The 25,519-nt window shown below is 36.8% G+C and overlaps 1 protein-coding gene across 3 annotated transcripts in view; it reads left to right on the top strand.

Annotated features, from left to right (window-relative positions):
• The window catches only part of PLXDC2 (plexin domain containing 2), a 416,934-nt gene that overhangs the window by 305,573 nt on the left and 85,842 nt on the right, over positions 1-25,519 (top strand). For all 3 annotated transcript variants that reach the window (XM_021064961.1, XM_021064962.1, XM_021064963.1), the window contains exons 8-10: positions 1,124-1,223; positions 11,908-12,003; positions 12,193-12,274. In XM_021064961.1, coding sequence (XP_020920620.1) covers positions 1,124-1,223; positions 11,908-12,003; positions 12,193-12,274 — 278 coding nt within the window. The remainder of the gene's footprint in view (positions 1-1,123; positions 1,224-11,907; positions 12,004-12,192; positions 12,275-25,519) is intronic.

Below are 25,519 nucleotides of genomic sequence, written 5' to 3'. Positions count from 1 at the left end.
AATTTCAGAAACATTAAAATTTCCTTAGTTGGTCAGTTTCAACAAAATAGCCTTTTTTTCAATTTCATGATGAAAAGGTCAAAAATAAGCATACGGCCCTTATTACATCTTTTCTCCCTGTTTATTTTCCTTCTTTTTATTGCAGTGCTGTTTATTATGGCTTATACAACCATGTCTGATCTAATATGTTCTTTAATGAATTACTCACAGATGGCCCACAATCTGTTTATTGCACTTAAAGATTTGTTGATGCATTTATCCTTTTTTTTTTTCCTTGTTCCTTAATCTATTGAAGATGGTTTCATTCCCATTCTTACTAATTTAAAACTGGTGGTAAAGAAGTCGTATCTCTGGTGATTCTTTCCTAAATCTAGGAAACAGTGGCTCCAAGAGTTTGTGTCATTTATATCCATTGTATCATGTTTAATATATTCTCAATGTGTGCTAATTTTTTTAATTGTACACATTATAAATGTCTGTAATATTCAGATTTTGGTTCCGCTGAAGTTTAAATTTAGGAAATGTGACCTTGAGCTGACCCATAATAATTGATACATGTATTCACTATGTTAGTGAAGTTCAACATCCGTTAACAAACAATTGCCAAATTTTGCTATATATTAATCAACAATTATATTGTTAAATATATATTTAGGAGTACTCATCTTTCTCTAGGTTTTATATCTATAAGGCTCCTTGTAAACAAGGATTTTGTTAATTATGAAAATGAATATGTAATAGAGTCTTTAAGGAAAACAAATGGTACAGAAAGAATCTCTATTTCCGAAATGACAGCCAACCCTGAGTGCACACATGGCGTGCCTATGCAGTATGAGAACTTTTAAGCATTCAGCATCAGTTAGAGTCCCTGAGAATCTGTTTCTTTCATCATCAAGTAGCCATCTCTAGGACCAGGAACTCTTTTGTCACTTTAACCCATCGAATAGCCCTAAACAGATGCTATTTTAGGTATCATCTGCCTTTCCTCTCGTAATGGCCCCTACTCTCTTCCTTCGTCTCCATCATCTAATTTTATTCAATAAACAAGATGATCACATTTCCCATCCCTCCCCTTGAGGGAAATTCAAATCTAACTCATAGCAATCTACGTTTTCTTTTCCAGATCCCTGTCTTGGTCACACAGATAAGTTCAACCAATCACCCGGTGAAAGTGGGACTGTCAGATGCCTTTGTCGTCGTCCACAGGATCCAGCAAATTCCCAGTATGTAGAAGAAGGGTAATGGCAGAGCCTGAGCCTGCTGTGGGGGTAAATTTAAAGGAGATTGATCTAGGGCCCATGTGACACTTTGAACAATAGAATCACTTTGCTAATTGCTACTTGTTAATTATCTTGTTTGATGTATAAGTCGTACTGGAATTTGCTATCCCTCTGTTAACCGTTGAACTAATAATTTAGGTGAAGTGAAATTAAATAGCCAAGCCAAGAGAGCTGGGATTCTTTGGGATAGTTAGCCTGGGTGCTCAGATAGCTATACTTCTCTTATTACGAGGAAGAGCAACATAAAAGAGTGACAGATTTTTTTTTTTATTTTGTTTATTCAGTTTTTAAAAATGTATCAGCAAAAGAGTAGCTTTGTGCCATTTTATGTTAAACATGTTTGTTTAAAACCATTTGAGAATATAAAGGAAAAATTTTTTTAAGGCTATAAATTGAGGTTTAAAAAATCTTGATGGCACTATACCTACTAAAGAATATATTTCATTTTCTTTGTTTAAGTGATTTTTGCCTATCTCTTCCAGTTTATATTTGTAAAACAAAAAACATATGTGTTACTTTGGGCAGCTGTCCATCGTATTAGAAATCCAAATTGTAATTGCTATTTGTTGTAGTTCTGAATATTTAAATAGCCATCTTTTGAAAGCTTCTGTTTTTTAAGTCCTCCTTCGTCTCAAGAACAGCCCTGAGGGATGCTTGGGTATGTTGGAACCAAAGTCCTAGAGGTGTTTATCTAAAGCAAGAGGTTATAATAAAACGCATCCCCAAATTGAATCATTTCTTTCCCCTTTGTTCCAAGTTCTTGTTCCTCTTTTATTTCATTATAGTGGTAGACCTAATTTATCACATGCATATGCTGTTTGGGCTTGACTTGAACTAATTCTGTTTAATTATGTCATCTCTCAAATATAAAAAGTAAATGGAGTGGAAATTAGACTTTTCAGAGCAGTGGATTGGCTGGAAACATTATCGGGGCTCTCTTGCAATTACAGTTTAGAGTGGCATTCATATGTGGCAGTTCTTCTTGATGGAGGCTGTGACTCTTCCATGGCTCTTTCTTCTTGTTAGCTGAGAATCTGCAGTAGGTAATATTCCAGCCACCTGTTAAATCAGGCAGATTTTCCAGAAGCAAACCTGTACTGTGAGCAAAGCCGGAATATATTTAAATGTGTAGGCAACATAAAGACATCCTGACAGCGCTCTTAGATAAGAGGTGAGTCCTAGGAGAGACTGAGCTGACTCCTGTTGCAGGAAGAAAGTTCTCACATTTTTCCTTTCAGAGGAGTTCAGTCAAGCATGACCTGAGTCAATTATTACACAAGTAAAAGGAATTGCTCCTTTTCGTTTGTTTGTGGCTTCTTTCATCCCAGAAAGAATTTTATTTGCAGGTCCATATTCATGTCCTGATGTGTTATTATTTAGAGAAAAAGGCCTACCAAAGTACAAAAGAATTTTTTTTTTACAAATGTATTTTAACAGTCAAGTACTGTATCAGAATTTAGACATGATAAAATTGCACTGTCTTCAGAGTCGCAAAATACAGTTTTACATCCTTTGTTACATTGTAAAAGGATAACCATTATGTTTGGGAGGGGAAAATGTCCTTCTCACATATAAATTTCATTGAATAAATCAACAAATTAACATAACTCTTGAGAACAGATTATGTCTAAAGTTTGGGACTTGGCATTCTTCTGAAGAAAGTACTCAAGCTTTTGTGTTCAGGGAGCAGCTTCTCTCAAGCAGGCCACGTGCTGGAGTGACATCTATAGTTCCTGTTAACATCACTGTCATCTTGAGAAAATTTGTCTAGAAGGAATGGAAGTCCTGAGTTTATAATCCACTCATTCCTGCCATTAGACAGGGCCTTATTTCAGCAAGAACATTGGAACTGATGTGTTCTACTTCCAATTCTTTTAGGGAACAGAACCATCTTAATCTCCTCCAAAATCTGTTCCCACATTTATAAAGTGTTACAGTATCTGTTACATGAGCTTCTGTATAAGAAGAAAGCTGTAGTTGCATGGTTGCCTTACATTCTCAGCTGGGGAAAAATAAAGCATACTTCTTTACTCCGGAGATTAGGCTAACCCAAGATTATCGTAATACGAGTTATACAAGTATTTTTTCCTGAAAAAATAAGATGATTCCCGGAGATCAACATGTTACTTGTTTGTACAATCAGAATTTAGACAAATGTTTAAGTCCTTTTCAAGATTCTGTTCCCTTATTTAGAACAACTTTCATTATTAGGAGTCATCCACATAGGGAATTTAAATCTTTCACCTCTGTTACCTCTTTTCCTTCTCCTGAGTGAATTTAAGGAAAAACTGATCATTAACCTAAGTAAATGGGTGGCTTCATTTCTTCTGTATTCCAAGGTGCATTATTACATAGGACCTTGTTCTCATAAGATCAGTTTTCTGTTCTTTTAATCATTTTGGTTATATGGGTTATAGAACCTAGGTCCTTGCCTAATGCAGCCGTGGCAACGTGGGAAAGTGAGCTACAACCTTGAGAATAACTTTTCCCAGTGGGACCTCAATTACTATACCATTCTTATCAGATTTGGTGAAAGAACTTTGGACTTTGTTCTTTATAAAGATTTCTCCCCTCCTTTTTATCATAATATCAACAACAACAAAAAAATTGCTTTTCAGTTTTTAGAGTCTTCCAAATAGTAAATGATTTCCATTTAACTTCCAGGCATAGTTTATTGAAATAGCCTTTACCTTTCAAAAAAAGATTAGGTGATCTGATAGTTTAAAATATCAAAAGAAATCCAGGCATTGTTAATAAATCAGTAAATAGTTCTGTGGCTACAAGGGAGGCTACAAGAGGAATTCCTTTGCTCCTTCAAAAAGGTAAACAATGTCTATAGTGAAATTAACCCTTATATACAAAAAGTAAAATAAAAGATAAAAACTGGTTAAAAGTCCAGAAAATATAAGGGATACTGTAATGTGAATACTGGTCATGAGACCTTGAACATTTTATTTAATTTCTATAACTTTATATGAAAAATGACCACTTTAGTTCCTAAGATACTGAGCACAAAGTACCACTGCATTGTGCATATAGATATAGTATATATAGTATATATGTATATATAGTATATATGTGTATATAGTATATATGTATAGTTTATTAATCAACGTCCACATTGTTACTTTAAAAAGACAATGATGCTGACCAAAGTGTCCACACCCAGGCCAAGTGCCCATGGAAGGGAGGCCACAGGGGATTTTCACTAAAGGACGCCTTGACGCCCTCTCTCTGAAACTCATTATCTCTGACTATGACGTCATTTGTTTCTTAACATGTCGTTGTGTCTGTCTGTCCATGTATATGTATATCTCTGCATCACCTTCTGTTTATCATAAAACATTTTGTAAAGCTTTAGAAACAGACAAGAATAAAAACCTAGGTCAGCCAATTCAATCTTCACAGCCACAGATGTGCAAAACAGGTCTGCCTACAATGACCTTGTTTGTTCATTACAGAAATACAAGTGTAAAAACATTCTTGGGGTTTTAAGTATAGTCCATGTTAATTCAGAGAAATTTGTGAAATAATAGAAAACACAAAGAAGAAAATTAAATTGCCTGCAAATCTACTGCAGAAAGATAACAATCAGGGTTTCCATATATCTGCATCCAGCCTTTTGTTTCTAATGTATACACGGAAACACACACACACAGTTAAGAAAATTGGCATTATCCTATAAATATGTTGCCACCTGTTTTTTTTATAATATGTACAACACATTTTTCCACACTGCTAAATACCTATCTAAATGTGGTCATTTAGAGCTGCAACAAATTCCTTTGTTTCATAATTTACGTAATCTGCTTTGGCACTGGTGTGTCAGGTGGCTAACCTTTCCTATAGTCAGTGAAACAGTGATGAAAATCCTTGTTTTTAAATTTTTACACATACCTAATTCATAAAAAATGAACATGTAGCCATTGAATGCTAATGGGTTTTATGTGCTCTGACAAATTGTTTTCCGTAAAGGTTGTACCAATTTACTCCCCTACCAGCATTAAATTAGATATCCCATTTCCCCAGATGCTCTCAGACACTGTTATCATTTTTAAATTTCTCAAATTCAATAAGCAGAACATGATATTTCATTGTTGCGCTAATATTCTTTTCATTACCAGAAAGTTCTTACATCGTCATATAGGTCATGTGTAATTTCCATAATGTCTTGTTAAGTAGCTCTACGAGGTAATTCTTTCTCGGTCTTAGCCTCCATTCCTCCAGGTTCTTGCACACAGTGTGCAGCAGTGTCATGGAGTCCATGTACAGTGCTTCCTAGTTCCCTTTCTGTCTCCTCCAATTTAACATTTTGAATTTCGGTCTTTATCTCCAGGGTGCTGACCTTCCCCTTCATGCCTCACCCTTTTCTCCTCCTCTGGGCTTAATGAGCAAGAAACCCAGAAAATCTGCTCATGCCTCTATGGCTCATTTATTTGGAAACATAAGGCTATGTCATTTCAGTAATGTGAAAGTGACTTTAACACACACATGTGGCATCCGATTACTAGAAACTAATCCGGAAAGTGGCTGACCTAACTTGAAATGGTTCTACTACAAGTTATGATAACAACAATTTCTGAATCCCACTTTATTCTTCCCACCAGCAGTACATTATATTGTTCTTTCTTAACACCTAGTCCCTTTCTTGTCAGCATTTTGCTGTTTTAAATTAATTGACATTTAAAAAAAAAAAAAAGAGTTCCCTTGTTATGCAGTGGGTTAAAGATCTGACAATGTCACTGCTGTGGATTGGGTTGCTGCTGTGGCTCCGGTTTGATCCCTGACCCAAGAACTTCTACTACCACGGGTCCCAGGAACTTCCATATGCCATGGGCACAGCCAAAAATATATATATATATTGGCAATGTTCTACAATGCACCTCTGCTTTGTTGGTTATTATTAGTCACCGTTCAATAAGGAACATTAGCAGCTTCAAAAATAAAACTGAGGGAGTTTCCGTGGTCGTGGCTCAGAGGTAATGAACCCGACGAGGATCCATGAAGATGCAGGTTCGATCCCTGGCCTCGATCAGTGGGTTAAGGATCTGACATTACTGTGAACTGTGGTGTAGGTCGCAGACTCCGCTCGGATCTGGGGTTGCTGTGGCTGTGGCTGAGCCTGGGGGCAGCTATGACTCCAATTCGACCCCTAGCCTGGGAACTTCCATATGCCATGGGTGAAGCTCTAAAAAGCAAAAAAATAAATAAAATAAAATAAAAACAAGAACTAATTGGGAGAGCAAATATATTTTAAAAATACCTAGAAGTTCAGAACTTCTTTGAGGATCTCTTTGAGGAATAGTGCATATGTATGGTTTCCTGCACACAGATAGTCTCTTTATGAGCCTGCAGGCCAAGCAGTAATTTTTCAAAGAACTCAATCAAAATTATGTTCACAGACTTTAAAAAAAAATTAACAAACAGAAACAGAGATATGTTTTTATTATGCAAAATGCCTTATACTTTAATTCTTAAAAAAAATAATAGCATAGATGAGTAGTGTCCAATAGAACTTTTTGTGCTAATGCAATGCTCTAAATCTGAATTGTCCAGTATGGACTTACTAGCTACGTGACACTGCTATGTACTTGAAATGTGGCTAGTGAGACTGGGGAATTGAGTTTTTAATTGGATTCAATTAATTAATTTTAATTTTAAGAGAGGTATGACTAATGGTTACTATATTGAACAGGGTGACAATAAATCATATGCACACGTTTAAAGCATGAAATTTCAAGTATAATATTAACATAAATCTACTTTTTACTTCGTATCTGCCTTTTGAAAGGCCTTGGGATTTCAGATATGATTAAATGATACATTTACAAATATAAGCATTCCACTTATTGATTCCCATTAAAAAAAAAAAAAATCATGACATTCCCATTGTGGCTCAGCCGGTTAAGAACCCAACATAGTGTCTGTGAGGTTGCAGCTTGGGTCCCTGGCCTTGCCCAGTGAGTTAAAGATCTGGCGTTGCTGGAATAGGCTAAAGACGTGACTCAGATCCCACGTTGCTGTGGCTGTGGCGTAGGCCTGCAGCCGTAGCTCTGATTTAACCCCTCGCCTGGAAACTTCCAATGCCACAGGTACAGACATAAAAAGGGAAAAACAAAACAAAAAACAGTTTATAATTGTGTACTTGGTGGCAGGGCACTTCCATTATAATTACTTAGCAACTAAAATAAAAGAACACATTGACAAACTACGGAAGAAACAGATAGTCTTGGAGAAAGTTGATGTTATTTTTTTCTTAATATTTTATACATCTCAATTAAAGCTCTTTCAGAACAGCTGAACCTCAGCTATTATTTTCAGTTATTAGGGTCTCTTCATTCAAAAGGATGAATCGATCCACAAATCCTTCAATAAATTTTGTCATTGTACCTCATCTCTCCTCAAAATGAAAAACATTTTAAAATATTCATTTTACAGAAGATAAAATTGCTTCTCTTTATGGCATAACTTCATTATGTGCTTCTATTGTCAAGAACACACGAGGTCACTTGAGGCTCAACAAGAAAGAAGAAATTGAAATCATGGCATTTTCCCCATAGAACTTTTCCAGGATAGAAACTATTATGCAAGGTGATATTTCATTGCTATGCTATGTACATTTCTAAAGTACCCTATTTGACTGACCTTGATTTTTTCAAAAGCAGCAAACATTTAAGAACTTTCTGGGTATTAGAAATCACTGATTAATTTTTGACATATTTGAGGGTTTTTTTAGAATTTCTATAAACAAAAAATAATAATGAGAGGAAAATCTGAGGGGTTCAGATTAGCACTTCATGGTCACCTTGATTTTCTGCTGCCTTATCCACTGCTGAATTACGTCATTACACTATAGAATTAGAACTATAGATGGGATTTTAAAATGTTCAAGGTAAATGCATCTTCTCTTTGCTTTATTTCACAATGCCAACTAGCTAATTCTGTTAATGCATTGCATTTTTGTGTGAGACGCTTATAACTTCTATAATAATGCACTTTTTTCTCTCAAGAGTCTTTTTTTTCCTGAGACTTTTTGCTGGGAATGATCTCGTAGCTGTGCACTGCATTCTCTTTACATTAAAGAACACTCAGCAGGGAGTGCCTGTTGTAGCTCCACAGGTTAAGAATCCAACTAGTATTTATGAGAATGTGAGTTTGATCCCTGGCTTGGCTCAGTGGCTTAAAGGATCTGGTGTTGCCATGAGCTGTGGTGTAAGTCACAGATGGAGCTTAGTATCCCTGGGCTGTGGTGTAGGCCAGCAGCTGCATCTCTGATTGGACCCCCAGAACCCTCAGTAAACACTGCTATGCGCTGGACTCAATTGAAACTAGGATGGAAAATAAGAAATAGGAGTTCCCGTCGTGGCGAAGTGGAAACAAATCTGACTAGGAACCATGAGGTTTCGGGTTTGATCTCTGACCTTTCTTGGTGGGTTAAGGATCCAGCATTGCCCTGAGCTGTGGTGTAGGTTGCAAACGCAACTCAGATCTGGCATTGCTATGGCTGTGGTGTAGGCCGGTAGCTGTAGCTCTGATTAGACCCCTAGCCTGGAACCTCCATATGCCGCAGGTACAGCCCTAAAAAGACAAAAAGACCAAAAAAAAAAAAAAAAGAAAAAGATAAGAAATAATCATGGGGGGCCATTCATTAAGCATCGCCAATACCCGAAGAAGGAAATGCTGGCTAATCATTTACTTGACAAATCAGACAAAATATTAAAATATTTCTACAAACATAATAATCAGACAGTTTTGGAAATTACTCACACATTCTCTGTGTGAATGTTAGTTTTCAAGACAGACAGATAAACTAGATCATGGCCAATCATGCCACAGGCTACTCACTAAACTGTTTTCATTTCAGCCAGATACTGATTGGAGAGGATCCCTGATGTGTCCATATGATCACTCTGTCCCTCCTGCTGATATTGCTCAAAATGTCTAAAAAAAAAATGCAATTCAGTAGTTACGCTTTTGAATCATATCACCTTCACTTTCTGATTACTGGATTTTAGTCTCTGTGCGTTAGTATGCTCAGAGATTCATTTCATTAAAAAAAAATTTTTTTTAAAGCCCCATATGGGTGTTATAGTTGATCTTGGTGTTGTAAAGATATAAATAATAAAACAGATGAAACTGTATCACCACAACTAAGACTGAATGTTTGATTCATCATTATTTTGGCTGACTTTCTAAAGAAGACATAAGCTAAATACACTTCTGGAACCAAATGAAAGCTTCTAGTATTGGCAGGAACTACCAGTAAATACATTCCTAATTACTTGTTTTTGACAAGGATATGTCTGAAATACAACAGAAATGACCATTTGGAAGCTGTCATTAATTGGCAGTTCATCAAACAAAACTCAGTAATTCTGATTTTGTTAAATTCATCTCCTCCCAATAGTTAGAGGTGTCTGAGCAGGTCACAGAACTAGCATAGCAAAAATGGGCACTCCTTCCCTCTACCCCATTTGCATGATCAATAATTAACTCCCGGAGGTCCCACAGTCGTGTCTATAGTTTGAGCTTTTCAAAATATAATATGAAATTAAAAGAAAACTAATATTTCAAGCACCCACTAATATGACAGATGCTGTTTGAACTATAGTTATGAGGGAGACTCAAAAACCCTCATCATAGGGATCTCATGGCAAGTCCGTGTTATTTATTTATCTCTGAAACTTAATCGTTGAGCAAAATACATAGGAAAGCAGTCTCTAGGAATGTGCCCTGTTTAGACAAAGGCGGAAGCTGAGTGATCTTTTCACATGCCTTAAATGTTAATGAAATATAAGACATGATTCAGTACCTCAAGAAAGCTTTCCAAATACCAGGAAAATAGCATCTTCTCTGATGCTAAATAAAAGATTACACTTTGAAAATTATACGTGCATCTTTAGAGTTGGATTAATGTCTTTAAGCAGTGTTTCCTGAACTGAAAAACCTGAAGATATATTCAGTGAACAGCTCTAGAAGCATTCCGAGCCCTCAAAGAGTTTATTTTGGGCCCCTCCCTCTCCCTTCATCTTCTGGAGTAGAATTTCAGAAATGGCGAATAACCAGAAATGGGTGAAAGAATATTAGTGGAGAGAAATAGAAATATGCATAGGTTGTGAGTAAATGTTTGACTTTCCCTCTGGATGTGTAGGCATCTACGTTTCCTGAATGCTGTTACTAAGAGACCACTCACTGGCTTCTGGGCACCACACTCCCATCTTTACGTCCTAGAAGAGATCATTGTTGGATCTATTGACTTTAATCAAAATTTAACCCTTCCCTAATATAAGACCAGAGACAAATTCCTATAAGCCTGATTTCAGGGCTTTGCTGTGATTTCACTGAGTGTAGATCTATGGAAATGAAACTGTTACATGCAGCATATAGCCATGCATGATCTACAGTTGCCATAGTGAAATTAGACAAAAATTATTTCTGACAGGTATTGAACACTTACAATGTGAACGGGATTGCTCTAAGTAATTTTCAAGTACTATCTCACTTTACTTCTCAAAACAACCTGTGATATATGTACTGTTATCTCTGTTTTATAGATGAGGAAAGTGAAGCACAGAAAGACTAACAAAAGAGCCCAAGGTCACGCAGATACCAAGTAGCAACTCTGGGATTTGAACCAGACTGTTCAAATGCATCATTAACCACTATGACATATGACTTCCCAAGACTGGATACTATGATATTTTAAAAATAATTTATAGCTTCTGAAATAATTCCTGACAGATATGATAGTGTTCAGGAAATGCATTCCTATCCTTATAAGCATTCCAAAAGCTAAGTAAACCGGTAACATTAGTTTTTCATTTCCATTTACCAAACTCAGGCATGCTCATTAGTATAAGGATCAGGTGTTTTGTTAAAAGGAGATTTTAAATATATTTCATCAATAATCTTTTTTATTATTAAATACATTTGCTTATATTTATCTGATTTTTATTTATTAAAGCTCCTGTCAAAGTCTAACATATTTCTCAAGGACAGTGCTGGATTTGTTGATAAATCATTATACATTCCTGCATGCCATATAAATGCTAATTATTAACCTTCTTTGGTTATGATACTATATATTTAATAAATAGAAATATTGACTTTAGTGATTTAAGTTCTATCTTTAAATTTAGTAAAGGAACTTATTCCAAACCTTTAAAACAATTGGACTCTTATTCTAGCTAAATCAGCTTTATTTAGACCGAAAAATTTTTGCTACCCATTCCTAAATAACTCACTTTAGTCACAGCTTCGAAGAAATGGGATCATCTTACCTTCTTAATTTCATACGTCAAAATCTTTCAAAGTCTGTGACTCTACCAAGAAAATGTCTTAAGTATACTCTGAGTGGCAATGGGTTTGAGCCCTGCTAAGGAAGTGAGAAACCTGAGCCTCTAATCAGCATTTTCAACTTCCTTGGCTGAAAAGATTTCTGGGTACATGGGCATATGAGGTTCAGGTTTTTATAATCGATCTTTTTCAGGTATTGATTATTTTAAATCTTTATTTTAAAACCCCATCACATTAAAGCCATATAATCTACATTTGTTATTAAAATGTAATTTTTCATAAGTGTATAGATGTTGAAAGTTGATTATTTTTCCTGTTATTGTTTTTACAGATGTTCGAAGAAGAACAATTTATGAATACCACCGAGTAGAACTACAAATGTCAAAAATCACCAATATTTCAGCTGTGGAGATGACCCCATTGCCTAGTAAGTTAGCTAGGTGTAAACAGTGATATGCAAGTTTGGTGATCTCATCTGTCTATGCATGGATCTCTTGATCCTATGTCTGTGAGGGGATGTGTGGGGGTGATTTTCATTTTTTTGGTAATCTTTTTTTTTCCCCTCTCTCCATGATGCCAATTAGTCTTGACCCCTCCATTCTCTCCTGTTTCCTAGCCTGTCTCCAGTTTAATGGTTGTGGCCCCTGTGTATCCTCTCAGATTGGCTTCAACTGCAGCTGGTGTAGCAAACTTCAAAGGTAAAAGAGAATAATGCAAAAAATGTAAAAATTTTGCAAAGGCTTATTGCTTCTACTCTTCTACTGAATTTTAAATCAACTGAATTTTGTGTCAACTAAGCATACAGGAACAAAAGTATATGTGTAAAAAATACCAAAATGACAATAATGCTCAGAAGTAGGAAGTGTAGTATTTTTTCCTTTGATTGCTCAAAATGACCAAGAACCTTTGTAGCCCATAAGATAATTATCTGACATCCATTTACAAGTGCTATGAGGCTTAAGATAGATGATGCTTGTGATTGGTGAATCTATAAATTGATGCTCTTGGTCCATATTCTTTAGAAATCATGTTATGACATGGCTTCATAATAACAAGGGTCACATGTACATTCTTAGCAAATTCCTATAAATGTCTCCTAGGTCACCATCCCAGGTTAGAGGTCTGGTCCGCGGCTGAGGAATACAGTGACACCAACTGGCCTCCACGTAAATAGAACCTGTGGTTTCGGCCTGTGTTGTCAATAACTGACTTTGAAACTTAAGCGGCATCCCTTGCTGGTGTCAAAGAGGTTTACTGATTTACATGAACGGCAAAGAGGATTTTTTAGTTCGTAGGGCTTGTCAGAGACTGAATGACCATTTGTTGGAAATACAGTGAAGATGTTTCCATGTGTTTTATTTACTCAACCACGCTGTGCATCAGTTGCGTCTCTGGCGCTGGGAAAGCAGCGGTGAGCAATGTAGACCGGGTCCCTGCCTCCATGGTGCTTAGAGAGTGTCTGGGAATAGGTCTCTTCTGTTTTCAGAGTCCATGATAAATCTGCTTCTTCCTCCAGAAGAACCGAAGCTTCAGGTTGGAGCATGTTGCACTAGGGCTTTCTGTGTATTATACGAAGCCTGTGTCTTATCATCTTGGTGCAGCATTTGCTGTAATGATAGAGGCATATTCAGGGATACTTTTGAAGCTATTGAAGTATGGAGAAGAGAATGCCAATCCCTTGATAACAAGCTTTGGGAAGCATGAAATCTGCTAACTTTGGGACAACCGCTCCAGTACTGGAGATAGAGCAATATTTACTATAACTGCTATTTTGTTTTAAATTTAACATGCTGTTCCAATAATTTCCTTTGTGCAACAAATTCCAAAAAATGAAAAAGCAAGTAGGCGATTAGCATTCCTAAAAGTAGATTTTAACGTGGCAGTATCTCCAGAGTGGGAAGAACTGCTATGAGTTCAAGGGTTTGTGATCATTTATATTCACATATTATTGATGTGTCATACAAATTGAATGCATATCAGAACTTAGTCAAAATCTGCTTTGATAATGACCAAAGTGAATCTAAAGAGATGGCATTTCAATATGTATATTTAAGTAATATTGAGCTTAGACACAAAAAATTGCCCAAAATAATTAAGTAGAAGGTCCTGGTTGGGGATGCATACCTAATGCCAGTTTTGTCATCATCTCTGAAAACTCTCCCTAAACCATGAGTCTGTGTGAGGTACCCAACCCTTGTGGTTCCCAGCATCCTGCACCACCTCCACTGTGAGCATTTAGGTCAGGGCTTCTATACATTTGTCACTTGTCTGCCTCTTCTGCTAGGCTCTGGGTTTATTAAAGGTGAATTGTCCTACACCTCCACAGCCTAAGCATGGGCCTGATACTGCAGAAAAATGAATGAGTGAATGAGTGATGGTTAGGTTCCAAATGAAGGAATCCTGATCAGATGTGTGTGGGAATGAAAGGTTTCCCGGGATGAGGGAACTTTCAGGGCTGAAACCAGGAAAGTTGAGGGAAAGCCAAGACGAGTTGGCCACCCCGGCAAGGGTACTCTTAGGACATGGCTCCACTGAAATAATGTTCTTATAAATGAAGGTTTGGGAAAATACTCTAGAAAGCCACCTTCCACTAACCATTTCATTATTTTTTTTAAATATTTTTTTGGTGAAGACATATGTTTTAAGTCCCAAACAAGCCATTTTGACAATTAAAACACAACTGCAAGTTGCAAACTGCTCTACACTATTAATACTCCCACTTTATTGAGAGATTTCTCTGCCAGTGTTCTAAGGAATTTTCCAATCTATTTAACTCATACAACATTTTTGCAGTGGAAGAAACGGCGGCTTTCTTCCACTACAAAACTGCGGCTGAATTATTTTTGCAGGATCTCAGAGCTCTGAAGTGATAAGTTTGGAATTGAAACTTGAGCTGTGTAGCTCCGGCCTGCTGTTTTGTTGCCTCACTATTCTGCTTCGCACCACAGAGCCGGCAGGCTGCAGGTGCACTAAGCATTCATCTTCACGGCTTCCTGAAAAGTGGTAGGCATACGACTGAAAAATAAATATTCTACAATGGACTGCAAGAACGTTAAGTGGTTTTGAAATTGGCGTAAAGAGAATGCAGAAGAAAATCAAGCAAAGCCTAAAACTTGAGTACATTACTAGAAGCATAATTTTTTTTTTAAAGATTAACAGAAAAAAGAATGATGGTGATGCATATGAATGAGGAAGGAATTTATCAAAAACACTCTTTTTGTAAAAACTATGCGTTTTCCTCATGTTACCATTTGGTATTTTATTGCATACCAAACACAGGTTGAAAATCTTGGGTTATTTTTATTTCTTTTTTTTTTTTTTTTTTTTTTTTCTTTTTGCTATTTCTTGGGCCGCTCCCGCGGCATATGGAGGTTCCCAGGCTAGGGGTCGAATTGAAGCCGTAGCCACCGGCCTACGCCAGAGCCACAGCAACGCGGGATCCGAGCCGTGTCTGCAACCTACCCCATAGTTCACGGCAACACCGGATTGTTAACCCACTGAGCAAGGGCAGGGATCAAACCCGCGACCTTGTGGTTCCTAGTCGGATTCGTTAACCACTGTGCCACGATGGGAACTCCTATTTTTATTTCTTCAGCAACCCAATTATATACATAACAAAACCTGCTTAAATAATTGGTTTAACTATGGCCCATTACACTTTTGTTCAACTTAATTTCCCCACTGCATTTTATGAATTTCTCCTTAGACTTATGAGCGTCAAAACTTTGCTTTTGCTGCCCAGAAGCATTTCCCAAGACTTTACAGCTTTTATTAACAAATCCAATAAAACAAAAGACATCCCATCCTAAGAAGCACAAAAATTGCCTCTCAGATTGTTTTCTTCCATCCTTCTCACCTTCTCCTTTGTGCTTCTTATCCCCGAATGATAATCAGTTGGTGGCAATGATTGAATTCTCAAGTTGGGCTTCCTCTAGAAAGATAAGATAATTTTAATTGGCTTGTTTATTTCCTTTAATTCCCCTTTTTCAGGGAGCTAAAACCATGGCAGAATGTTTGTAGTGGCTTATTCAAGGTCTAAAGGAATTTGAGCTATAGGAACATGTAATGAATCCATGATCAAAAATGTTTTCTTAGAACAGGTAGCCACCGCTTCTAGGTAAATGTGCTTATGTTTCTTCACTGAAAACAGAGAGAACTTGAATCAACCACTTTCACCTACACCTTTTCTCTGTTCACTCATTCAACAGAAATTTTTAAGTGTCTCTTTGTTCAAATTACTATCCTAGACTGTGAATTCACTGGCGAAAGAAAGTGAAAAAATCATTTCCTTCATAGGTCTTGCATATTTAATATGGGACATAGGTCGTAAGCAAGCAGATTTTCAGTTATTAAAGTTAGTAGTGGTGAGTGCCATGGCAAAAGAAGTAAACAGAACAGTGAAAAGGGAAATAGAGCAAAATCAATACGAATAACAGGAGTTTTCTTGTTGATTTCACGTTAAGCAACCTTGTCATTTTGAAGAGACCTTGGTTTCATCAGCTATCACTCTCCAAGAGTTTATTCTTTTAACTGGAAATGTATTTCGGCTCTTAAAATGTTCATTCACTCATTCCATTACTTAAAAAAATTTGAATGCTTTCTCCATCTATCTGAACAGCAAGCACTTGTCTAAGCACTGAGGTCATTAGAACAATAACCAGGCATCAATCAGAGCCAAAGTTCTCCCAGAGCTTAGAGTTTAGTGCATTAAGCTGGAAAGTAAATGAATTGCTAATTAAACAAAGAAGTCAGTGAATGATGATTGATCTGCTGGGTTTCGAAGAGCCAGTAGTTGCTCTGGACTGAGTGGCCAGGAAGGGTTTCTTGGGAAAAGTGACCAACTTAGATCTGAGTGACGAGAGCCAGCTATACCCAAGTGAAAGGAAGAGCATTTCCAAGGGAGACAGATTACTTAGTAATGGATTAGAAGTGAAGGAAAAGGGAATAATACCTCCTAAATTTTTTTTGGAGCAATTTGGTGGCTACTGCCACTTGCTTTTTGAGAGCTAAGATGACATAAGAACTAGAAACTAGGGTGCAAAGAAATGATTTGTGTGGGGACAAGTTCAGTTTGAGATCCTATCAGATTTCCAAGTGGAAATGCTGAGTAGGTGGAGATATTTAAGCTGGAGGTTCCAGAAAAAGTTTATTGCCAGAAGTCCAGATTGGAGGGTTATTACCATATAGTGTTTAAATTCAGTGAACTAAATGAGATCAGATGTGGAGAGACTGTAAACTGCAAACAGAAGAGAAGGAGTTCCCGTCGTGGCTCAGCCGAAACGAATCTCACTAGCATCCATGAGGACACAGGTTTGATCCCTGGCCTCACTCAGTTGGTTAAGGATCCACCGTTGCCCTGAACTGTGGTGCAGGTTGTAGACACAGCTCAGATCCCACGTTGCTGTGGCTGTGGTGTGGGCTGGCAGCTGTAGCTCTGATTCAACCCCTAGCCTGGAAACCTCCACATGCCGCTGGGGCAGCCCTAAAGAGACAAAAAAAGAAAAGAAAAAAGAAAGAAAATAGAACAGATCCCAGGGACCAGCCTATTGCATGGTATAATGAAGTCTGATGCTATTTTCCATTACATAAAATTATTTTAAAATATTTGTATACATGTATGTTTGTGTAGACAGAGAATACCTCGGAAAAGATACCTTAGAGCCTGAGCATGGTATTTGTCGGTAGGGAAATGAGAGTGAGCAGTGACAGCCAGGAGAATGAGTGGTACTGTTCACTATGTCCATGCTGACCTCACATAGGATTACAGCACATACAGGCTGGGCTGAGCTACGTGATAACTGAGACCCGAAATGTCCACTTCCTTGAGAATTCTAATTGCTCCCTTTGACGCTTACTATGCACTGCCTTTGTCAGTGTCAACCAAACACCTATAGAAAGAATTGAGCTGATCTCTAGCTTGAAATGTCATTTCTCCTTTACCGTGTGGAACACTGGGAAGTTAGTCTCTTGGTGCCTCACTCTAAAAGAATTTTCCACCGTATGTTTACTTCCTTCCAATCGAAGTGTTAAGACGGGTACTGGTAAAAGTTTTGGAATAAATACACGGCACGATTCTTCATCAAAAGAATACATAGAATGGGCAGACCTCTACTAAAGATAAAGATATGTCTCTGCAGAGTGGTACTATAGTATATTTACTTGAGAAAAAATATGAGATGAGAGAGATGTTTCTGAACAACTGCTCCCCATTTTTTACCTGTTATTTCTACTGCATTCCCTGGGCATCCTCTGGCACTGCCTGTTATTTTCCACTGAATGGACTGGATTTCTTTGCAGTAACCAAAGAAATAGAAAGAAAGCATCACATGTGATATATTTCAGAAGTTTTGAAAATGCATAAAGTCAGAAATACTGACTCATGAACACTATGAAATGTATTATCACCCTAAATTAATTAAGGATATAAAGTCACAGCTAATTTTTGCAAAGGGAATGTACTTATATTACCATATTCTCGTTTAGCTCACAGAAATGAAACCGCCTAAGTTTGGGGGGGAAAAGGAGAGGTGGAGCAAACAAAGTTAAATAGTGCAGCCGAGCCCACATTTCTCCATTGGTCATCTTAGGCTTCCAAATATCAGCATCAGGGCAACTTGACTGTCTTTCTCCTTTGGTCTTGTGTTTTGAACCCTTAATGTGGGCACACTTTCAGCACGGACTACGACCCTAGTATTTAAAGAAACAGTGTGGTTTTTTTCATAGCATGTGGCCCCAAATGCAAGCCAACAACTTCACCACCAAAACCCCCTACCCCACAGTCCATTCTGACATTGGAGGAAGAACTGGTTTTATTAAAGGACAGAACGTCAGGCTCCCGAAAGAGCTGTACTAAGGGAATTCCAACCATAGTTTGACTGGGTATGGTTTTTACCTCCTCATCTAGCCTCACTGCCAAGCCCTGTAATGAGACCCACCTCATCTTTAGAGGACCATATAAAGCCATGTGAAGTTGGTCTGATTTAACTATAAGGCTTAATTTAGTCCAAGATGTTAAGATTGAAAGGTGAGGATCAGGAACCTACAATTGCTGGGTGACGAGCCATATACTCTTGGAATATGTGGTCAAGTCTGAAATTTGTAAAATTAAGACAAGTTATTAGATACAGTGAATATAATCGCATTCGTTTAAATGCACCCTTTATATCCTGGACAGAGCCACAGCCTGTAATACTTTTGACATTACAGTCTGATGCATTCATATTTGAAGATGCTTGTAAATTATACACTTATATGAGTCTTTCACATAAGGTAACCCATTAGCTTTGATGATAAGGTGTGAAGTCCAGACCTAATAATAAGATAGAGGCCATTTGGGAAAGCTAGGAGTCCTGGTCCACTGAAATAACCTTGAGCTTATTTCAGTGGATGGGAGTAAAATAAAGTTCTGCTTAGAAATGCACCTAATTTCAGATAGAGATTTAGAACTCACCAAGCTTTAAGAATTTTAAATAAACTTTTATTGATCTATGTTCCAATAGGCTGACTTTCTTTCAAGTTGAAATCACCTCCATCTGCTTATCAAAATTACTGATTAGTAAAATTTTTATTGCCAAAAGTGTTAGTTTTCAGTATATAAATTGAATGTCAGGTTTAAGTACAAAATATGAAGCTATTCATAACTTGAACAAAATCTACACTTGTTTTTGATAGAAAGTATGTCCTTGCTGAATTATCATATCCAACAAAATTATTTAATGAAGAAAAATTAATTGGAATGCTTTATTGTCACTCTGCCTAGTGATGATAGGAAGACAATTGCTGTCATTTCTGATTGAAGGCATTGGGGAAGCCATTTAATTATATACACTCAGCAACAATGGATCAATTGCCCATAGATCTGAAACTAGTAACCACACTAGCTCAAGTCTAGACTAAATGAGATTCTTTCTCTTTAGTGTATTCTTATTAAGTTTATTGGCTTTCTGTGTCAGGGAGTGCTAGCCAGCCAAGGTTCAGGGGGAGCCCAGACCTGAAGAAGCATTCCTGAGTTATTCAAAAGGAATCACAATTCCCCAAACTTGAAACTAGTGAGGAGGCCATGCTTTGTTGTCTGAGGTGGATTTGACTGGATGTCTAAACGCCTCATGGCACAGCCAACAATTAACTGACTAATCTTGGACAGGTCAGTAAAAGCTCTTGGACTGTGAATATGCTAAAATGTGAAATCCATATGTCATCAAGCTATATTTGCTTCTTATGTTCTTTAAATCTGAGTTGCCAAAAGTTCAGTAGTTGTCAAATATTAGTACAATTAAGAATTGCCCCAGGAGCTTATTAAAATGCAGATATCTCTGAAACCCTCCAAGGGATTCATAGTCAGTAGGTCCAGAGTGGAGCCCAGGGATTTAACTTTTTAACAAACCTCTTCACTGGATCCCGGGATAATCCAAGACAGGCACCGTGCTGGTCTTGCACGTATGGGCTAAGGGTCCTGTAGGCCTGCAGCACTTATGACAGAATCGTGTGGGAACACTTACTGCTAATTTGGAATACGGAAATACTACAGAAAAAAAGTTCTGAAGATAGTGCTGTTAAAATCTATCAGGAGGTGTTCCCTTGTGGTGCAGCAGGTTAAGGATCTGGCCTTGTCACTGCAGTGGCTCAGGTCACTGCTATGGAGTAGGTTTGATCCCCAGCCTCAGAACGTCTACATGCCAACGTTTGGGAAAAAAAAAAAAGCAAAACAAAACAAACAAACACAAAAAAATCTATCAGGAATTAATGAAATAGTTCACAATAAAAGAAATCAAGAAATTTTTGGTTAAATAGAGCATATATAGTAAATAAATCAGATTATTTTGGAACATTGTTAGCTAGTTAAATTGCTGGAATATCTTTGATTTCTGAATTTTTATCAAATCACTGCCACCAAAGTAGAAATTCACTGTTCTAGTGGAAGTAAAGTGCTTCTAGAAATACCATACAGCCAAGATAATTATTTTTGATGTGCAGTGCTTTTAAGTGGTGAATTGAATTTTGAATTTATTTTAGAGCAAGGCCCATTACAATCCTTTCAAATTTAAGTAAAGAATCCTAGTTGGCTCTGTCCTGAAATGTGGCATTTGAAAAATTGTCTTTTCCTAATACAGAATTAAAGTCTACTTTTCCTTCCTCTGGAGCATCCCAAACCCAGCTTTAACAAATGTGTGATTTTTTTTATGTGAATTAATTATAATAGTGTAATGAGGTGTGATGTTATTTTATCCATTAAACAAAAGCATCCTGAAGTATGTTCTGATATAGAGAGTAATTTTGAAAAGATACAGAAGGTAATAGTAACAGGGTTCACCTTTGGGGAAACTGCCATGAATTGTAAATTGGCATAAAGAGAGAATATCATTTCATGAGATTTCCTCTTGTAGAGTTTGATTTTTCACCATATGTACCTATTATGTACACTGAATCAATCAATAAACAAACAAATCTATATTTGTCAAAGCAAGGAAATATATCTTAAGGTCTATTAGGAAAATGTGGATACTCTTTCAGAAAATACTGAAGTTCTTTAGACTTTCAGGAGCAGAAAAGTATTAATGCTGAATGTATGGACTCCACGTCTTTCCCATGGAGAGATGGCATTAGATTTAAACTTTGGGAAATAAAATGCATGCGATTCTTTCCAATTTTTTTTTTTTTGAAAAAAAAATGGTATTGAACTATACTCTGTTTATCTATCTATATCTATATCTGTTTACCTCTCTATCATCTATTTTGCACCTTGATCTCTATCTTCTTTTTACCGCTGGCCATCTGCCAACCTCTCTGGATGGCCGTGAGTACAGAAAGGAAACCAGCTTTCTTTTTTTCCAAACTCTATAGCAACAGGTGCTTGAGCCAAGTCTCCTGGTAACCAAGTCCCACCTGAAATATCAAGGCAACTTTAAAGTCAGCTTTGATTTTCCAGTCAGTAAAGGCTGTGTTTGCATTCTATCTGAGTGCCATTTGGCAAACTAGAGATAAAATCTGTAGAATTATTTAGCATCACATCTGTTTATAGCTGCTTTTTCAAGATTATCCAAGTGATTTTAAAGTTTTGCTTATGTGTTAACCAACTGTGGTGGTTGCTTTTTATTTGGTTATAATTTAGAAAACTAAAATTCAACAAATGCAATCCAACAAACTTATACGGAGTGTCTAAAAATGGAGTATTTTAGTGCTAAATTACGTATTCCATTCCCTTAGCTGGCTTGTACTAATGCAATAATGAGTTCCCCAGGAAATAATTAAAAGTTAATTGTCCTCAAATGAAATTGAATTCTAAATTTAAAAACAGTAGGTGCTAAATTATTATGGGGAAAAAATATGATCCTTAAAGGACAAGGAAATAAAAATTTAAAAGCAAAAACCAAAGTTCACTGTAGGCTTCTGTTAAAAACCAATTGACAGGACTATCAGGTAGTAAGTAGGTGAACCCTGGATTAACAGTCATGTAATGAAACAACTGATATTGTCTTAGAACTAAGGGAAATTTTATGGTAGGAATTCTGTCATTCATGGAAAAGTTCAGGAAATCCAGTAATTCGGCAAAGCGTGTAAAAATCCTGTTCTTTCTTTAGCTCTAAGAACATCTAAATAGTGTTATTCTACAGATCTATCTTTCTACCTGATTGTAGGGCAGTCTGGCCGAGCTGGTACATTATTAGGGGAAACGAAGATATTTCAGGATGAGAATGATTTATTGGTTGAACAAAGATTAGCATTCAAATTGTCCTTTGCTGAAATATTATAAAATGGATGGGCTGATTCTGGATTAGTGATACTCATTTTTTCTCTCCTTCCTAGAGAGCCACTTGCTCTTTGACCTCAGCTCTAAAATTTTCCCTTCAGTGACAATTCATAGCGGGGGTGTGTGTGGGGGGGAATATTCTCTACGTGCATCATGACCTTGTCTGCAACAATTTCTAATGATAGGTTCTCCTAAAAACACATAGACTTTGTATTCCTAAAGCAATGTCTTTCGACTGCCAGGGAAGACCTCTGTATTGACCTCTGCCCTGATCAGAATTAATCTCCCTCTCCTCTGCACTCTGCTAGCACACCAGTTCATTTTCTCCTTGCCCAGATTTCCTCAGCTGTTGCTGCTAAATTGCAGGAGCTTTGTAAGAAAGGACAAAGGGCTTTATTTAAGAATAAGAATGTCTTACCTTTGGAGATGCTTAACATAATTATAGTACCTACCTTTTATTCTCTACTTACCATGTGCCAGGCATCACAGGAAAGCCTTTACTTCCCACCAAGGACTTCTGATTCTGTTATCTCATTCAATCCTTGCAATCACATTAAGAAGTAAGTGTTAAAATCCCCGTTTCATAGATTAAGTAAATGAGAATTCGGAAGGTTGAGAAGCTTAGCCAAAGTCATGAAACTAGTAACAGGTGGAGCCAGGACTTAAAAATTTTTGAAGGGTGAGTGATTGGAGAGATGGAGGGAAAGATAAACAGTAGGGGTGAAATTTCTACATTAGGGTTTTATGCCTTCATTTAGCATATGTGGCCTTGCTAAGAAAGGTCACATGCTGGACAACCAATCCAAAGCAGGTATCCATCAGGAGAGCGGAAGAAGCCCTTCCCTTCCCTACTCAAAGGGGTTTTATTAGCCTATTTATATGAAGCTCCATTCAATACTTATCTGAATGGTTTGTTGTAAAATATACATAGAAATTTTCCTTTAATAATAATTGAGGGTATATTTGTGCCAAGTGCATAATTGGCAAGATTATTATTTTTATTGATTATTATTGAATATTATAATTGAATATTGATTATTATTACTGATTATGATTATTGGCAAGAGTCCACATTAAAAAAATACATCTGTGAATTGGAGAAAGTAAAGAAAAAAAATAGCACACAGAATTCTCAGGGGAAAAAAGTTGTCAGTAATCAGTTATTAAGATTGCATGCAGCAAAAAATGGAATATGAAGAGTTTATTTCAAATGGGAGAGTTAGTCCTGTATCGCTTTCGTGTGTGTGTCAAGTTTCTACGTACATATCAGAAGATGGAGTCAAAATGGACGCAGGCACTCAATCTGAAAAAAGAGAATAATTCTTGATGCTACATTTCCGAGGAAGGGGCATAAAATACTTCAGAGACTTAAATTTTTATATGCAGGCATAAACCCAGATTGTCTAAAATAAAGGAAACATGGTAGGAGATAAATATACTAGAAAACTGGACTGAAAAGACTTACCAAAGTTGAGCACAGAATTTGTAACGAAAAATGGGAAGGATGAGAATCAGATTCCTCCCCTAACTGCCATACGCCCACTTTTCTCAGGACGGGCAGGCTTGAGGCCTATTGCTCCGATAGGCCTGTTGCTTTCTCTCTCAAAGTGTAGTGGTTCACCCTTTAAATGATGTGGTCACCTTACCTAACATCATTCTGGAAATCCTAGGTATGGCCTAAGTTGTAACTGCACTTGTAGATTAGCTCACTTGTTCTCCAGAAAGGAATTTCTGCGACAGAGACCCCAAGACCCATAAGCCTGAAGTAGTCATTATCGGGCTCTTCCCAGGAAGTGTTTGCCAGATAGATGGAAGACTTATCACAAACATGTTGATTAATAAGAAGAAAAGGAAAATAATTACTCACAATAAATTATTTTGGAAGAAAATGTTGACTCTCTGGTTTGGAGGGATGTAGTGAAGTAGACAGTGACCCTGGGATAAATGAAGTGATTCTAATGATTGTCACCTAAGGAAACAGCAGACGGCAATGAGGGAGCAGGTCACTTTAATAAAATAGTGTTTAAAACTGATTAGTAAAAAATGATTTTGCAACTGTAGAATTGATGGGTCTTCTGAGCTATTATCATGAAGATTCAGGTCTAGATAGCTATTCTATACATACTTATATAGCTTTTGCTATAAATATTTTTTCTATCTGGGTTAAAGGGTGCTCTGGAATACTAAATCAGTTTCATTAAAAGCAAATCTGAAAGAAAAAAACTATATATCCAAGAATGCTTCTGTTAACATAAGGTGACACTAACTGTATTTCATGAAGCAGAAAATTGCTTCACACCCAAGTTCTTAAAATCCTTCTTTTTGCTGCCTTTAATAAGACATAGAACATTTGTACACACGAGCTGCAGAAACCTCTAATAGAATTAGCATTTAGTAATTTGGTGTTTTATATGCCTGACAAATCTGATGTGGAGTAAAGCAAGGAAATAAGGAAGCAGAACATTCTTTTATGATCAGAGTCATTCCTTAAAATGGAAAGAATTTACTAATGCATTGTTAGTCATCTAACAAGGACCTGAATCTGGTACAGTCTTAAAAACAGACTCTTCCAGGTGAGCTCATAGATTTGTAATGAAGACAGAATAATAAAAATGTAAAAACAAAGCTTTATGTATACTAAAAACCACTCTAAATTATACATATTATGCTTTAAGCATTGATATTGCAATCTAGACTTCAAGGCAAATTGAACTCAGATGTAAATTGGTAGATAGGTTTCAACATTCTTAAACATAAAGTTTGAAAATAATGAGGGAATCATCTTATAACATTATAGCAAATTCTGGAAATCTTGGAAGTGTTTCCATCAAAATCAATTTCCTTTTCCTTGGAATAGGCACTCTTAAAACTTTAGAAGATAGAGAAGAGTTTGCTATGACTTAAAATATACATGAATAAATATAATGTTCCTTGATCAAAATGCATTGATGAAATAGATCACTGACTGTTTTCAAGTTTGAATGATTAATGTGAACAAATATGAACTACCACACGTGTTTAAGAGATATTCTCAGTTAACCCACAAATATAATATCTCTTAAAGGATATAGAAGTGCACTATCGAAATTCATTCAACAGATATTTTTTAAAAGACTGTGTTCTGCTAGTCTTAAGACACACTCAGGCAGTGCCCATTGTGGCGCAATGGAAATGAACCCAACCAGTTTCCATGAGG

Source organism: Sus scrofa, chromosome 10 (genome assembly GCF_000003025.6).
Source record: "Sus scrofa isolate TJ Tabasco breed Duroc chromosome 10, Sscrofa11.1, whole genome shotgun sequence".
NCBI lineage: Eukaryota > Metazoa > Chordata > Mammalia > Artiodactyla > Suidae > Sus > Sus scrofa.
This window is presented reverse-complemented; position numbering and strand designations above follow the sequence as displayed.